At 41.7% G+C, this 16,687-nt stretch overlaps 1 protein-coding gene across 2 annotated transcripts in view; it reads left to right on the forward strand.

The window, feature by feature from the left end:
- ttc13 (tetratricopeptide repeat domain 13) overlaps positions 1–16,687 on the forward strand; it is a 27,023-nt gene that overhangs the window by 4,286 nt on the left and 6,050 nt on the right. The window contains exons 2-18 of one of the 2 annotated variants that reach the window (XM_032543408.1): positions 1,270–1,364; positions 4,034–4,109; positions 4,206–4,276; positions 4,846–4,911; positions 6,118–6,210; positions 7,573–7,689; positions 7,769–7,879; positions 9,459–9,541; positions 9,669–9,810; positions 10,115–10,289; positions 10,486–10,642; positions 11,272–11,402; positions 11,493–11,625; positions 12,902–12,994; positions 14,067–14,150; positions 14,542–14,626; positions 14,924–15,033. In XM_032543408.1, coding sequence (XP_032399299.1) covers positions 1,270–1,364; positions 4,034–4,109; positions 4,206–4,276; positions 4,846–4,911; positions 6,118–6,210; positions 7,573–7,689; positions 7,769–7,879; positions 9,459–9,541; positions 9,669–9,810; positions 10,115–10,289; positions 10,486–10,642; positions 11,272–11,402; positions 11,493–11,625; positions 12,902–12,994; positions 14,067–14,150; positions 14,542–14,626; positions 14,924–15,033 — 1,822 coding nt within the window. The remainder of the gene's footprint in view (positions 1–1,269; positions 1,365–4,033; positions 4,110–4,205; positions 4,277–4,845; positions 4,912–6,117; positions 6,211–7,572; positions 7,690–7,768; positions 7,880–9,458; positions 9,542–9,668; positions 9,811–10,114; positions 10,290–10,485; positions 10,643–11,271; positions 11,403–11,492; positions 11,626–12,901; positions 12,995–14,066; positions 14,151–14,541; positions 14,627–14,923; positions 15,034–16,687) is intronic. The other variant, XM_032543409.1, reaches the window with a different exon arrangement.

Consider the following 16,687-nt stretch of genomic DNA (forward strand, 5'->3'; position numbering starts at 1 on the left):
ACTCCGAACCGCCGTTTTTTATCGCTGGACTCACGTTCTCGTCTTGGACTCAACTTCCTTTTGGACTCCCGTCTCGTCTTCCTCGAACCCTTTTGGCTCCGTTCTCGCTTGGACTCGAACCCTTTTTGTGACTCTGCTCTCGGATCGCCCCACCAACCTTTTGGACCCGTCTCGCCTTGGACTCGAACCTTTTTGACTCCGTCTCGCCTTGGCCGAACCTTTTTGGACCCGCCGTCTTGGACTCGAACCTTTTTGGACTCCGTCTCGTCTTGGACTCGAACCTTTTTGGACTCCGTCTCGTCTTGGACTCGAACCTTTTTGGACTCCGTCTCGTCTTGGACTCGAACCTTTTTGGACTCCGTCTCGTCTTGGACTCGAACCTTTTTGGACTCCGTCTCGTCTTGACTCGACCTTTGGGTGACTCCGTCTCGTCTTGGACTCGAACCTTTTTGGACTCCGTCTCGTCTTGGACTCGAACCTTTTTGGACTCCGTCTCGTCTTGACTCGAAGCCTTTTGGACTCTCGTTGACTCGACCCTTTTGGACTTCTGACTGAACCTTTTTGGACTCCGTCTCGACTTGGACTCGAACCTTTTTGGACTCCGTCTTGACTTGGACTCGACTAGTCCTGGTCTTGGACTCGACTAAGGTGGTCTTGACTACAGCCCTGCCAAAAATGGACCTGACAAAAAAATATAAGTGTGCAATATAAAAATTAAAAATGGATTATTAGTATTACAAGTCGATTATGACTAGTGCGATTATCAACAGCAGCAGGATGTATTGCAGTGAAATTAATAATATACATTTAATTTTATTTATTATTATTATTATTATTGTTGGTTCAGCAGTCTGATGATTGCAATGGTTGCCATGGAAAATCCACCAGAAATGGGCAGATTCTTTGGCAAAGTGCTTGTGCTTTGCAGTCAATTGTCTCTTTACAGCGTCGTTTTATATTGTATTACATTATATTATATTATATTATATTTAAATACTCATTGGAAGTTCTGCAGAACGTGGACTTTGTCAAACAACATGGCCGACATGCGTGACATCGGACACACTTCTTCTTTAAATTATGAGACTTAGAGTTACTTTAATGTAACTTTGAAAGACTACTGGATCGGCAGGATGGGAAATTGGGAAAATGTGGAGTATAAAATGTACTCACATGTGTGTGTAATGTGCTGAAATACATGACTGTTGTGCTGAGTGTTTCCCATAATAATAATAATAATAATAATAAATGCTCACGGTGTCTTTTCAGAGTCCTCCATTTTACAGTTGGAGGACCCAGACTGTGAAGAGGGAAGCAACCCGCCCTGCGAGTCCGTCTTCTCACTTAACGCAGAGAAGATCCTGGTGAGATCTTACACACACACACACACACACACACACACACACACACACACCCACACGACCCACACCACAATTAGATCTGCGGTCTATAGCCGTTGCCTTTAAAAAAAATATTTAAAAAAAAGGTGTGATTTTAGTTTTTTAAGAGCTTGTTTTTGTCTACTCACACCATTGCTGTTAAATGTGTTTTGACGAGCTCTCCAGTCTTAATTTCTTAACAAGTGAAAACCTTATTGTTTGGTGTTGATTAATTTACTCTGATGTGTTGATGAAACACGACACTATTCTCACGTTTCACTTTCATACTCATTCCTCCATTCTTGGTTCGGACACAATTAGCCAGGGCTGTAGTCAAGACCACCTTTGTCGAGTCCAAGTCAAGACCGAGTCCAAAATGGTTCGAGTCCAAAACAAGACCGAGTCCAAAGAGGTTTGAGTCCAAGACAAGACCGAGTCCAAAGAGTTTCGAGTCCAATGCAAGACAGAGTCCAAAGAGGTTTGAGTCCAAGACAAGACCGAGTCCAAGAGGTTTGAGTCCAAGTCAAGCTGAGTCCAAAAGGTTTAGTCCGAGTCAAGACCGTCCAAAGAGATTCGAGTCCAATGCAAGACAGAGTCCAAAGACGTTTGAGTCCAGTCAAGACCGAGTCCAAAGAGGTTTGAGTCCAAGACAAGACCGAGTCCAAAGAGTTTTGATTCCAAACAAGACCGAGTTCAAAATGGTTAAGTCCAAGACAGGACCGAGTCCAAATGTTTCGAATCCAAGTCAAAAAGTCCAAAGAGGTTTGAGTCCAGTCAAGAACAGTCTAAAATGTTTTGAGTCCAAGACAAGCCAAGTCCAGACAAATAAGATTCTATGCATGACAGTATCAGACCATCATTTGGGTTTCCCTTTCCCTCCAATATATTATACACTAATAAAGACACCTGACTCGGTCCAGACCAAAGCCCAAAAACCAGATCTGGCAAGACCAGTGGCCGAACCCAGACAAGTCCGAGTCCAAGTACTAGCGAGTCCGAGACCATAGAAAATTGGTCTTGAGTCCAGACTCGAGTCCAAGACCAGACTACAGCCCTGCAATGAGCCAAAAATAAACAGGTAGGACTCACAGATTATCGCTTCTTTTAGGAGGAAAACAACTTATACTGCGTTGATTTCTGATTTCAAAGAGATTCATCGGCATAGTAATTCATTACCAAACTGAAGGTGTGGTCTTTGCACGTGTAACCACACAGAGACGTCAGAGCTGCACCCATCACACACCTTTACATCTCTGCTGCTGCAGCTTCATCCCCGCAAAAGCCTGACAAGTGGAAAAAAAACTGCAAGGTGCACATCTCAACCTTCTGCCTTATAATGTAGAGATTAGAGGGACAGGCCTAGCTCGGCAGCATGTGTCGTGTCTGGTTTTGGCGACTCACCATGCAACATTTGCATGCTGTCAAATTAGCATCCTGTAATGGTGTGTCACGCTGTAAATACAGTGGAGCACTGTGAGAAGGAGGAAAAGATGCAAGACACAGAATATTTATTTATTATTGTTCCAAAAGTAAAGAACTTCTACATTTTAAAGGATTTGGTTGTCGTTCTTTGGGGCTTTGTTGCTCAGTATGTGCTGGAAAGCTTGTTAAAACGCCAAAAATCAGGGCTGTAGTAGTCGAGTCCGGTCTTGGACTCAAGACCGTTTTTCTATAGTCTCGGACTTGTCTCGGACTCGCTAGTATTCGGACTCGGACTTGTCTCGGTCTCGGCCACTGGTCTTGCCAGATATGGTTTTTGGTCTGGACCGAGTCCAGGTGTCTTTATTATGTTGATAATAATATTGGAGGGAAAGAGAATCCCAAAAGGATTGTCTTGATACTGTCATGTTTAAGACATTTATTCTGTCCTGGACTCGGTCTTGACTCGGACTCGAACCTTTTTGGACTTGGTCTTGTCTTGGACTCAAACCTCTTAGGACTCGGTCTTGTCTTGGACTCAATCTCTTAGGACTCGGTCTTGTCTTGGACTCGACTTGTCTTGGACTCCAACCTTTTTGGACTCCGTCTTGTCTTGGACTCGACTTGACTCGGACTCGAACCTTTTTGGACTCCGTCTTGTCTTGGACTCAAACCTCTTAGGACTCGGTCTTGTCTTGGACTCAAACCTCTTTGGACTCGGTCTTGACTTGGACTCCAACCTTTTTGGACTCCGTCTTGTCTTGGACTCGAACCTTTTTGGACTCCGTCTTGTCTTGGACTCGACTTGACTCGGACTCCAACCTTTTTGGACTCCGTCTTGTCTTGGACTCCAACCTTTTTGGTCTCCGTCTTGTCTTGGACTCCAACCTCTTTGGACTCCGTCTTGACTTGGACTCGACTAGTCCTGGTCTTGGACTCGACTAAGGTGGTCTTGACTACAGCCCTGCCAAAAATGGTCCTGACAAACACTTTAATTTACAGCATTTTGTTCTGCTTTACACATCTGTTAAATAGCTGTTGTTTTTTTTAGCAAAGTGTCTCAAACTTTCAAAGAAATGGAAAACGTTTCTAGCCTTTAACATCTCTGAGGATCAAAAAGTTAAATTACGTGTTTCTGCTTCACACAGGAAACCATTTTTTTTTGGGGGGGGGGGTTCTTCGCTTCCACACTTGCTGCATGTCTCTCTTTTCACCTATTTGTGTTGTTTTCCCAGAACCAGGCTAAGCTGTTTATAGAGCAGAAGAAAATCCCCTTCCCCGTCGAAAACCACAACACCAACGAAGAACTCGGTAAGTTTGCATGTTGTTCTAAAGACCAACCCTGTTTCTGCTGGATGGACGTGGCTATTTCCTGGTTATTCACCATCATGTGTTCTGTCATTGCAGCTATAGGCTACGTTCTGATAGGCAACGGCCTTTATGATGAAGCCATCAAACACTACTCACTCCTACTGCAGGTGTGTTTGCAACTGGAGACGCAGATATTTTGTTTTTAATATAAAATAAGACATTTTGCTGTTTTGTTAGCCCGACCGATATATCGGCGGGCCGATATATCTTTTAAAAATTCATTCATCAGATAAATGAATATTTAAAAAAATAAAAATGGACTGGCAACCATGTTGTTATTATTTTTGTTCAAAGGACTTTAAGTTTCATATCTTAAGTTTGTATTTTTATACAGAACTTTAATATATTTTGATGTTCTGTTGTGACAATAAAACAAATTCTTATCATCTTATTTTAGTAAGAACTCATATATAACTACAAATAACTAATGTTAGGGAAATCTGTCTGTTGTATGTTTTGTAACGCGTTTCTGGATTTAAAAAACATATATATATAAATCGGCCAATTGGATTTTTAAATAACCGAATATTTGTATCGGCATCTGCCTTAAAAATCCTTTATCGGTCGGGCTCTACTATTTTGTCACCTTCTACATCTCTTCAACCTAGAAACACAACTGTCTTTTTTTTGTGTTAAGCCAATAATGTCATGCTAACGTGTTGATGTGTGATTGCAGGGCGACCCAGAGCTGGTCAGCGCCATCTATGGGAGAGGGATAGCGTACGGGAAGAAAAGTCTACAGGTGAGTGAAAGATATGGAATACAGGTGCATGTTTTTGCCTTAATAACCCATCATTTCTTTACTTTATACTGTTTTATGTTGTTCTTTTTCTATTGTCTTAAGGACCACTAAGGTCTATATAAAGAGACTTCAGATACAGTATTAGGGGACCACTAAGGTCTATATAAAGAGACTTCAGATACAGTATTAGGGGGCCACTAAGGTCTATATAAAGAGACTTCAGATACAGTTAGGGGACCACTAAGGTATATAAAAGAGAATCAGATACAGTATTAGGGGACCACTAAGGTCTATAAAAGAGACTTCAGATACAGTATTAGGGGCCACTAAGGTCTATATAAAAGAGACTTCAGAACAGTATTAGGACCACTAAGGTCTATATAAAGAGACTTCAGATACAGTTTAGGGACCACTAAGGTCTATATAAAGAGACTTCAGATACAGTATTAGGGGACCTAAGGTCTATATAAAAGAGACTTCAGATACAGTATAGGGGGCCATAAGGTCTATATAAAAGAGACTTCAGACAGTATTAGGGGGCCATAAGGTCTATATAAAAAGGACTTCAGATACAGTATTAGGGACCACTAAGGTCTAATAAAAGAGACTTCAGATACAGTATTAGGGACCACTAAGGTCTATATAAAGAGACTTCAGATACAGTATAGGGACCACTAAGGTCATATAAAGAGACTTCAGATACAGTATTGGGGACCACTAAGGTCTATATAAAGAGACTAGATACAGTATTAGGGGACCACTAAGGTCTATATAAAGAGACTCAGATAAGTATTAGGGGACCACTAAGGTCTATATAAAGAGACTTCAGATACAGTATTAGGGGACCAACAGGTCTATATAAAGAGACTTCAGATGCAGTATTAGGGACCACTAAGGTATATAAAGAGACTTCAGATGCAGTATTAGGGACCACTAAGGTCTATATAAGAGACTTCAGATACAGTATTAGGGACCACTAAGGTCTATATAAAAGAGACTTCAGATACAGTATTAGGGGACCACTAAGGGTATATAAAGAGACTTCAGATACAGTATTAGGGACCACTAAGGTCTATATAAAGAGACTTCAGATGCAGTATTAGGGGACCACTAAGGTCTATATAAAAGCATCCAAAGAGCACCATTTCATGGGACCTTTAAAGGTTATGTCAACATAATGCCCCCCCTCTTGTGTCTCCCTTCCAGGACATAAAGAACGCTGACTTGGCGTTGTACGAGCTCAACAGAGTCATCTCCCTGGAGCCGAACTGGCCGGAGGTCTACGAACAGAGAGCAGAGGTGACGCCCCGACTCAGTACACAGAGAGGAGCTCTTTATCGTGGTTTGGCCTCTGATGCTCCTTCAGCAAAAATATGACATTTTATGTTTTTAGAGAAAATTCCAAGTGCTTTTACGCACTTGAAAGACCTAAGCTCTCTTTAACAATAGATATCACTTTGCTGATTACAGTTCCATTCTGGTTTATCTACTGTTACTATAACTCATTATTAGTCTCTACTATATCTGTATAATGTTGAGATGTCTGATCAGCGACGCAGCATCACTGGCTCATTGATGACACGTGATATGCAGTCAGAAGTTGTAGTGTGGCAAAAACGGACGAAGACAGTTTCTAGATTGCGTTCAGATGTGAAAGGAAAGGAGAAGGAGGCAGGCGTAGTTTAAGAGGCTGCTTGAGATGGTTAATTACAATTTTGGCAAATTAGTGCAATTGTAAAATTGAGGACTGCAACTGTAGAAGTTGTGAAATGTTATTAGCGTCATTTAAGGCTGGGTGATAAGGAGAAAATCTAATATCACGATTTTTTTGACCATATATCTCAATATCGATACTGCAACGATATTGTAGAGTTGACTACTGGTGCTTTCACAAAATATGAGTATATTAAGTAATCATCAGTAATGTGGGTATAACGACTAAGTGGGTAAAGGCAAATAATAGCCACAACAGTCTGGTATTATTTTACTGTGATGCATCCTTTAAAACCAGGAAAAGACACGTGCAATAATACGATATTACAACATCCAAAATCTAAGACGATATCTAGTCTCAGATCACGATATCGATATGATATCGACATATTGCCCAGCTCCAGCGTCGGTGTTGATTTAACTCACAAAAAACTCACATATTGTTATAAAGTTGTAAATATTGCGTTGCGAATTAACATACAGTACACTCTGTTGTTGTAATATTTACATGTGAGATGATACTTAACCAGCAGACTTCACACTGCAAGTTTGAGAAAAAAAAAAAAAAAAAAGTCTTCTCACTGAGGTTTCACTCTTTTTTTTGTTGTTGTTGGATGTGCTGTTTCCTCTTTGTGAGCCGTGAGCCACTTGAACACATCTCTGGTGTAGTCAGTCTGCATGCAGGTCACACCAAAGTCGTTACACAACTCTGTCTGATTAGACTTCTGAGTCGACCTTAAAATCCTGTTATTCTTTTAAACTATAATGTTAAGATTTACTCCCGCCACCTTTTCCTGCAAAACTACAGTCTATAGTCTCCCTCACAGTGAGTATCAACCAGCTACACATCAGTGTGATTTGCTAAAAACAAAAAAAAGAAGGATCCCAAACTTATGTCCAGCTGTAATAACCAAACCAGCTTTGGCGTCCGTGCGTGTGCATCCTCAGATCCTGTCTCCGCTGGGTCGTATCAGCGAGGCTCTGGGGGACCTGACCAAAGCCATCCAGCTGCAGCCCTCAGCCCGGCTCTACAGGCACAGAGGAACGCTGCTCTTCATTTCCGAGGTTTGCTTATCAAATGGTACCGTACGTGCGTGCCCTCACGCCCTCCGTACGCTGACCCTGTTCTTTGCCTTCCCACCAGGACTACGTGGCAGCTATGGAAGACTTCCAGCAGTCTTTAGAGCTGAAGAAGAATCAGCCCATCGCCATGCTGTATAAAGGCCTCACCTTCTTCCACAGAGGCATGCTCAAGGTAAGTCGATCACTAGCTCCTAAGTGTTTTGTTTTTTTTCAGCTAATATCTGGTAATTTTGTGTATGTTTCAAACTCTTTTGGTAGCACAAACACCCCACTATTTTTTTTTTTTTTACTTCCTAAAAGCAACTCTAGTGCAAATCGGCACTTCTTTTGCTTTCCATCTCCTTTTGTTACATCATGACCTTTCAACATCACAAGAGGCCTTTGTTTAAACTGCTGGAGCCGGTGTCCTCTTGCTGCTAGAAACATAACATCACATAACATTTTTGGGTGCATAGATCTGGGTAAAAATAACTTTAAACCAAGCGACTCCTTTTACACAATCTGTGTGTTTTGTGGTGGATTATAGCATTAAAAAGTCTCTATTATATCATGTTCACAGCATGCATTATTAAGACATAGGGGAAAAGTTGAAATGAGAGAAAGAGATTTACATATAATATCAACAAGGACATGCACCAGGCTGAAGCTCATGGTGTTGCGTGCATATTGTATGTGCAACTTGTGTTTTTAATTAATGTGTGAGCAGCTGCAAGGAGTGCTTGGTTTGTTTTTAGATTTCAAGATATGATGCATCCGATCACAAGTGGATGAGAACAGAGGGTTCCCTGAGCGCTGGGCCGGCCAGCTAAAATGTTGACAGCTAATCTCTGTCTGGGCATTAAATACAAAAAAAAAAAAGCTTCTTTTTTTATTTACTGCAGCAGCTCAACTAAATCAAAAGCCATTGCGCCGTGCACCATGAGGACATTCTCTCCGATTCGGCTCTCAAAAGATGAAACGTCAAGATAAAAGATTGCTTAACTCGTCTTGTAGTCTGTCTAGGCCTAGATGTTGATGTTAGATTGAGTGGCGTGCACAGCAGAGCAATGTCTGCAGCGGTTTAATCTGCAGGTTTCCAGCTGCAAGGCTAGTCTGCACAGCTCCTTCACTTGCTGTTTTATCCAGTGACGTGTGTGTATGGGGCTTTTTTGGTTGGCACTTCTGCTAACCCTCGGTTTACCAACATCCTGGGGGAAACCCTGTGCAGCTGTACGGAGACAACACTCTAATAAAATAAAGATAAAATAATTAACTACAATTTTAATGCTCTGATACAGTTGGTCCTCTCATGATTAAGAGTCTGAATGTCCTGTTTCATGATTGGGGAGTCTGGTGCAGCTGGTCCTCGTGCAAACCAAGTCAACATTGCGCAATCTGCTTTTTATCAGTTAACTGCGACGGTGAGGTTTTTCTGTGAGAAAGGAGAATGGTGTCAATATCCGCTGTGTCTGTTGCCCACTTCCTTGTATATTGCATAAAAACAAGGGGATTACATAAAGACATGTTGTTGTTTTTTTACACTCTAGCGTTCTTTGATTCTGCTCTGTTGAAAGAGTTTGCAGTGGGCCATGTTTGAGTCACACTGTGGTGATGTTTTTGAGCGACAATTTGCAGAAACAATCGGGATATATGTATCTGGTGCAAGGTCTGAACCATCTGCTCAGTCCCAATTCTGGTCATCTTCCCTTTTTCAATTTCCTGTTATCTCGTGTGTCGTCCCTCTGAAACGTTGTTGTGTTTTCTGTCATCAGGAAGCCATTGAGACATTCAAAGAGGCGCTGAAGTTAAAGCCTGATTTCATCGATGCCTATAAGAGCCTCGGACAGGCTTACAGGTACTCCCATTCTGTGGTATTCACTGGTAATTTCACATCTTTAATTTCTAGTAACTACCTTTCCCTCCGGCTTCTCTAACAACATGTGCCCTTTTGCTCTCTTGGTATCTCTTCTTCCTCTTTCCAGAGAGCTGGGTGATTTTGAGTCAGCGATGGAGAGCTTCCAGAAAGCCCTCATGTTGAACCAGAACCACATCCAGTCTCTCCAGCTCCGAGGCATGATGCTGTACCACCACGGCTCGCTGCAGGAGGCCATAGGCAACTTCAAGGTGGGGGAAGCCATAGTGGAATTAAACAGCTTGGTCCTTTCACTTAGGCTGTGTAATTCCATACAGTCCTAACTTGTGTATTTGTTCTGTAATACAGCACTGAGATTTAAACTTCTTTTACACCCTGTATCAGGGAGTTATGTAAACCAGCGGTGACATCAACAAGTCCATTAACTAAAGCTCTATAATCCCTTCAACTGTGTACGTTAACTGCATGTCCAGCAAAGTGTTTTCTGTCCAACCCCTTCTTCCCTTGTTCTACTTTTGCCCCCTTTGAATTTCTCTCCTCCTATTGGTCCTCCAGAGGTGTCTTCAGTTGGAGCCCTACAACGAGGTGTGTCAGTACATGAAGGGGCTGAGCCACGTGGCGATGGGGCAGTTCTACGAGGGCATCAAAGCTCAGACTAAAGTCATGTTAAACGACCCTCTGCTCGGACAGAAGGCCAGCTCCGAATACCTCAAAGTGAAATACCTGAGAGGTGGGTGTCCCTGCATGCACACAGGAAATCAAATGGAGATTTTCCTGCCAGATTTGCGATTACTATTCGATTTGTGATTTTTTTTTTTGTTTCTTACAACTGGGGAAATTCGGTTCTAGAAATAGATCTGTATTAGTCATTTAATATACTATCTTATTCTCTCTTCCTGCTTTGCCGCACCTTGTTTTTCTATCAGAGTACTCTCGCTACCTGCACTCCCACCTTGACATCCCAGTAGCAGAGTACAACGTGGACCAGGACTTACCGGGGAACTTTAAAAACCACTGGGCCAAGAATCTGCCTTTTCTAATAGAAGACTACGAGGAGCAGCCCGGCCTGCAGCCACATATAAAGTAGGTTTGATGGGTCCGCTACAGCTGATTAACACCTGTAAGCTTTAATGAAACGTCGTTGTTTGGCCTTGTTCTGCAAATACTGCACGGAGATCAAACCAAAACTGCAGTTATTGTTGTAGATATGAGTGAGATTTAATATAATAATATCCTTTATTCATAGAGTGTGTTATAGCCAATGAAAGGTGTTTCAAGCAAAACTAATAGATAACATGTATACATTTACTTTGTTTTATTTAAAGTTAATATAGGATATCCTGCACTTCACCACAGGTGTGTCGTCATCTCTATTATCAGTATTCCACGCCACCCTAATTTCCTGTAGCAATTTTCATGAGCCCAAAGCTGAGGAAAAGTGATTTTTGGTTGAACGTTAACACCTGCCATTTTTTCTAAAAGGCATGAAAGCTGCAGTGTTCTTCAGGCAGGCAGATTGACCTAGAACTAGCTAGAAAAAGCTGATGTTGAACGTTTTTATGCCAACGTCAGCAAACTTTTTCTTCTGTTTTACAAAGACATGTCAGAAGGTTGACAGGTAGCCGTAGCACAGTCCAGAAAAATAAGAGTACACTTCATGAAAGCTTTGATGAAGGACATCCCCCGTGTGTTCCTGTGTTTGTGGTTTGCAGGGACGTGCTGCCGCAGAACTTTGACAGCTACAGCAGTGACGTTCAGAAGCTGATCTGCACAGCCGACCACCTGGGGGCGCTAATGCAATACGACACTCCCGGTTTCTTACCTAACAGAAGAATACACAGAGGTACCACCGATGAAGGCTGTAGTTCATGCAGATACTTTAAGTGTCAGAAACAGCAGAAAAAAAACAAGAGCTGTTTTTGTTTTTTTTCAGCCATGGGGTTAGCGACCCTGGAGGTGATGCAGGCCATGCATCGAACATGGAGTAACTCCAAAGTCAGAGTCAACGGCAAGACCAGACAAATGCAGTGGAGAGACATGTTCGACATAGCTGTTAAATGGAGGAGGTGAGAACCTTTTTTTGTTTTTTAAGAGCAACTAAACACTTTTTTTTTTTTTTTAGCTTGAGTTCAACCCCTTTACAAATTCAAACCTGGATGTACAGTACACAGTATGTCGGGGGGGAGGGAGATGGGTGAACATGACGTACTGTAATTCAAAGACAACATGAAAGATTTTTCACATATGTTTGGGAGTCTACAGCCGGGGTCCTCCAAGATTATTAGGCTCTATTTACTGAAAGAGAGACGGAGCAGGGACCCCCTACTACATATATTGTAGTATATATACATTAAGTTGCATATGAAACTGGGCCTACAATAATGTATTGGGAAGCCTAAAGTCTTTATACATACTGTACCTTTTTAGTGCATGGAATACTATTAATTTAGCTTAGTAGTTAGCTTAATAGTTAGTTGTTGGCATCATTTTATGAATCATGTTTTAACGTAATAGGCTGATTTACATTTGCTAATAATATGTTGGATTTAAAGTAATGCATTTTGAGTTGCCCCTCCAACACAATTGAATTGAATGTTAAGACATTTTATTTTTGGAAAGTCTTTCAAAACATTAACAACAATTTGGAGGCCCCCCCCTGCAGTAACTCAGAGGACCTCCTAGGGGTCCTGGACCCCCTAGTTGAAGATCTCTGGTCTAGAGGACAACATCCTTAGATGTTCTTTGGAAAAAGGCAAACAATCTGTGTAGTACTAAACTCTACAAACAGTGATCAATTGAAGGTACAATGCAGTGTTTATGGACGTGATTTATTGACTCAAAAGGTGGATTTAGTGGTGAGTCCTTCTTAAAGCATCCACATGTTAGTTTAGGTTTGCCAAATGAGAAAATAAGAACCCAAACGGCTAAAAATATAAGTGCAGGTCAGAAGCACCTGTGGAATCCTAATCGTCTCCAGGAAATGACCCTAAAACACAAGAATTTAATGAAGGAGAAGAAGACAGATGTTGATACATGATACAGTAGCCACCATTTCCTTATGTTTAAATGGTCTTGAATAAGTCTAGAAGCTCATATTCAGCTTTGTCCTGACGTGTTCACCAGAAAAGTTAAATGAAAAGTCACAACGTCGGTCACTAAAATCTCTAAACTGCTATATTTCAATCACTCACCATCATGGTTTGCTTACATGTTACATTTAACAAAACAAATGCAGACACAGGAAAAAGTCAAATTTAAGTTACGTTTCCACCAATAAAAGTCGCTGGTCCTCAGCTGATTGGAGTTCAGTGTTGAGAGACTAAAGTGTTCCTGTGTTCGTAGGATCGCTGATCCAGACCAGCCAGTCCTGTGGTTAGACCAGATGCCCGCCAGGAGTCTGAGTCGAGGCTTCAACAATCACATCAATCTCATCAGGTAACAGCTTGGCCCTGAAGACGGTGTTTGGTGTATTTTGTTTGTATGTTTAGGGTCAGCGTTAGCTGCCTGGAAGGCGACGTCGGGGGCAAATAAGACACCATCGAGCCCCGAAGACGTTGTCAGACGCTCTCATGAGTCCCCTGGGCGACTTGAATTTCCATGTCAAAGTCAAAAGTCTGATAAAGTCTGCTTTATTGTCAATTTCTTCACATGTCAAAACATACAAAGAAATCGAAATTGCGTTTCTCTCTATCCCACGGTGACAACAAGACATTTTTAACCAATTTGGTCAACAGACAAACATAACATTCAAGTAAACAATATAAAAAGTAAAAATAAGAAGATATATACAATGGAGAAAATAAGAGCAGCAAAATTTGTGTTAAAAATGTGCAATTATGCATATTACAGTCGACAGTCAATGTAATAGTGATGTGCAAAAGTCAGGCGGTAGCATAGTGGTGCCGGTTATGTAAGAGCAGCAGAAATGTGTTCCCAAGTGTTTTCAGGACAACAAAAAGTGTGCAAAGTGTGCAAGTGGAGTAGTGCAAGGCAAGGCAGCCATTTTGGGTCCAAAGTCCAGGATGTTTATGTAACTGAGGCTAGAGGGGGGAGAGAGTTCAGCATCCTAACAGCCTGGTGTATGAAGCTGTTGGTGAGTCTGGTGGTGCGGGAGCGCAGGCTTCTGTACCTCTTTCCAGAGGTGTCCTTGCTTTGGGGTTTTTCTGTATTGTAAGTCTTTGTAAAACAGGGTGGACACTAGCCCCCCCAGTAAGAGCGTGCGCCCCATGTAGGCTGAGGCCTTTGCAGCGGTCTCGGTTTGAATCCTACCCGTTGCCCTTTGCTGCGTGTCGTCCCCCCATCTCTCTCCCACCTTTCCTGTCTATCCACTGTCACTCTGAAATAAAGGGGAAAAGCCCCAAAAATAACCTTAAAAAAAAAAATACTACTATGTTTCTTCAGGTTTTAATCCACTGTAGCCTCGACTCTGACAAGCTCACTGAAAGTATTTCTTCTTCATACAAAAGAAGCTTTTTTATTTCCTTTGTTTTCTGTCTTTTTCACTCAGGGGACAGATTATCAACATCAGATACCTGGCCTACTTTGACAACATCCTCGACTTCATTAAAGACAGAATACTGGTGTATCATGGGTAAGGATCTCCAAAACCTAATCCAGTTTCTTTCTTTAAAAAAACACATCCTAATACTCCACACTGGCTGAGTTGCTGTGGTATTTGAAATGATTTTCTCCTTTTTATATCCTTTGCATTCATTGAAAAGCTCATTTGAATGAAAGAATTTTAAAATACCTGATTACCATCAGCATGTCCCACCTAAATTATGTATTCTGTAAATATGCTTTCTTACTGTATGCTGTCTACAAATCATTATGAAATGAATGATGTTTTCCTTTTTGCATGAGAGTATTTAGGAAGTGTCTTATTATGAAAACCTTTTAAATTAATATTTATTCTTCATCCATTTCCTCACTCTTCTGTTGTCTTGCTGCTTCTTTAACTAACGAGATGTTTATTGTCTCAGGGCGTACAACCCCAGAGGACTGGTAGAGGTCCGCCAGGCTCTCGAAAATGTGAATAAAGTAGAAGATCTGCTTCCTATAATGAAGGTAAGGACGAAAAGCGGGAAGATTAGTCAACAGGGATGTAAACAGAGAGATGAAGATGACGTCTGCTTTCTTATTTTTGATCGCGACAAATGGTCCTCATCAGCAGGAAATAAGTACGTCTACCTTGAGTTGAGAGTATTTTGTCAACCTAGTTCCAGAAAAGCATGACATTCAACTTGTTCATCAGAGACCTCCTGAAGCAGCTCAACATCTCGCCGTTTTTTATGTTTTATGTCTTGTATTCGTTCAGCAGTGAAAACCCCGGATGGTTGTTTGTGTGTTTTTTATTTCCTGAAGCAGTTCAACAGTAAAACTAGAGATGGCTTCACGGTCAACTCCAAGGTGCCGAGCATGAAGGATCTTGGAAAAGAGTACGACGGTTTTACCATCACCATCACCGGAGACAGGTACGAGGAAATGGCGGTCTGTCTTTCTGTCCTTTTTTTTTTTTTTGCAGTATATTTGCGGTGTCAACCTAGAGCTGGGCGACTCCAAAATCAAATACCTCTTTTTTTTTTTTTCTTCAATGTCGATATTGCAGCGATATTGCAGGGTTGACTATTGGTGCTTTCACCAAATCTTAACACAATGAGAGTTTTGATAAATAATCATCAGTACCATGGATATGTAGCCAAGATATCCAGACGCGCGTCTAGAGTCGGTGGGCGGGGCTTAACACAATGACCACATAGTTGAGAAGGTGCTATGTGAATTCCCTGCTACTTGAAAACAAAGATGATGGCCGCTGCTGGAGAACAGCTGTCTTTCAAATTGGCTTTGCCCTTCTAGAACAGTGATTCCCAAAGTGGGGGTCGGGACCCACAGGGGGGTCGCGAGCCAGAGAGGGGGGGTCGCAAGTTGATTTCCAGAAATAAAACAAAAATAAATACAGATGGCGATTGAATGTGGAGGGCGATCTCCGAGTAGCTGGTCTCCAACATTAAACCAAGATTGGATTTGCTGTGCTCCAAACATCCCGCACATCCATCTCATCGAGGTTAAGTTCACATCAAAGTAACGAGTAAATTACTGTAGAATGATGTCATGGCTGTTGTTATTTTGTGTTGTCAATATGCTCGTGTTTGGATACACCTGTAGTGCGCGCGCGGTTGCTTGCAATGTTTATATACGTTTATAGCGGGGGGGTCGCAAGTCACTTGCACCGTTAATTTGGGGGTCGTGGGCTGAAAGTTTTGGGAACCCCTGCACTAGAAGACTTGGAGTTAAGGTTTTCTTTGAGAAAAGAATCACGAACGGCAACGGAAGTCCTTCTTAAAAAAGGAAGATGTGTTCGGAGCTTTGCCGACCGGATACGCCTCAAAAGTTGAATCTAACCAGCGTTGCTCTGGTTGGTTGCAGCGTTGTCCTATTGCGTGCAGAGGGAATTTGAAAGACAGCCGTTTGTCCCGCCCCTCGGATTGCGCCCGGCCAATGGGGGGTTCCCAGACCCAACATCTGGATGTGGGTCTGGCTTGTCAGACTAATGCATATGATGACTAAGTGTTAAAAGGCAACGATAAAAAAAAAATAGCTCTAAATGACATCAATTTACTGTAATGTGGCCTTTAAAACCAGGACACGTGTCATATCACGATATTACAAAAATCCAAATATTGTGATGTTCGCTTCATATATCAATGTCGGCATTATGTCTATATTTTCCCAGCTCTGTCAGCCAATCAGTTTTTTAACAGAGACAAACACCAAGATGGGTTATAATTTAGAAGTAAATTCAATTGCTAACATTTTGTCCCCGTTTGAAAATAATGTGAGAATAAAATAACTTTTCTCCAATAGCAATGGAATTAAAATGGTAAAAATTGATGAATAATAAAATGAAGTGCGTGGAGTTTCTAACAGGTACAGCAGAGTTAAAGAACATTTAGATATGTAAATGTTTGCAGGTATTTTAAAACTCCTTATTACAGCAGGCAATGAGAGATTAAAGTCATTTCATTTATAATAATTTCTACTTTTTATTGATGCCCAGTGGGGAAATTACAATTTACTCTCTGCCAATCCAACTCCCTGCGGACTGAGCTCCTGCCCCCCCCCCCCCCC

Source organism: Etheostoma spectabile, chromosome 18 (genome assembly GCF_008692095.1).
Source record: "Etheostoma spectabile isolate EspeVRDwgs_2016 chromosome 18, UIUC_Espe_1.0, whole genome shotgun sequence".
Taxonomy (NCBI): Eukaryota; Metazoa; Chordata; class Actinopteri; order Perciformes; family Percidae; genus Etheostoma; species Etheostoma spectabile.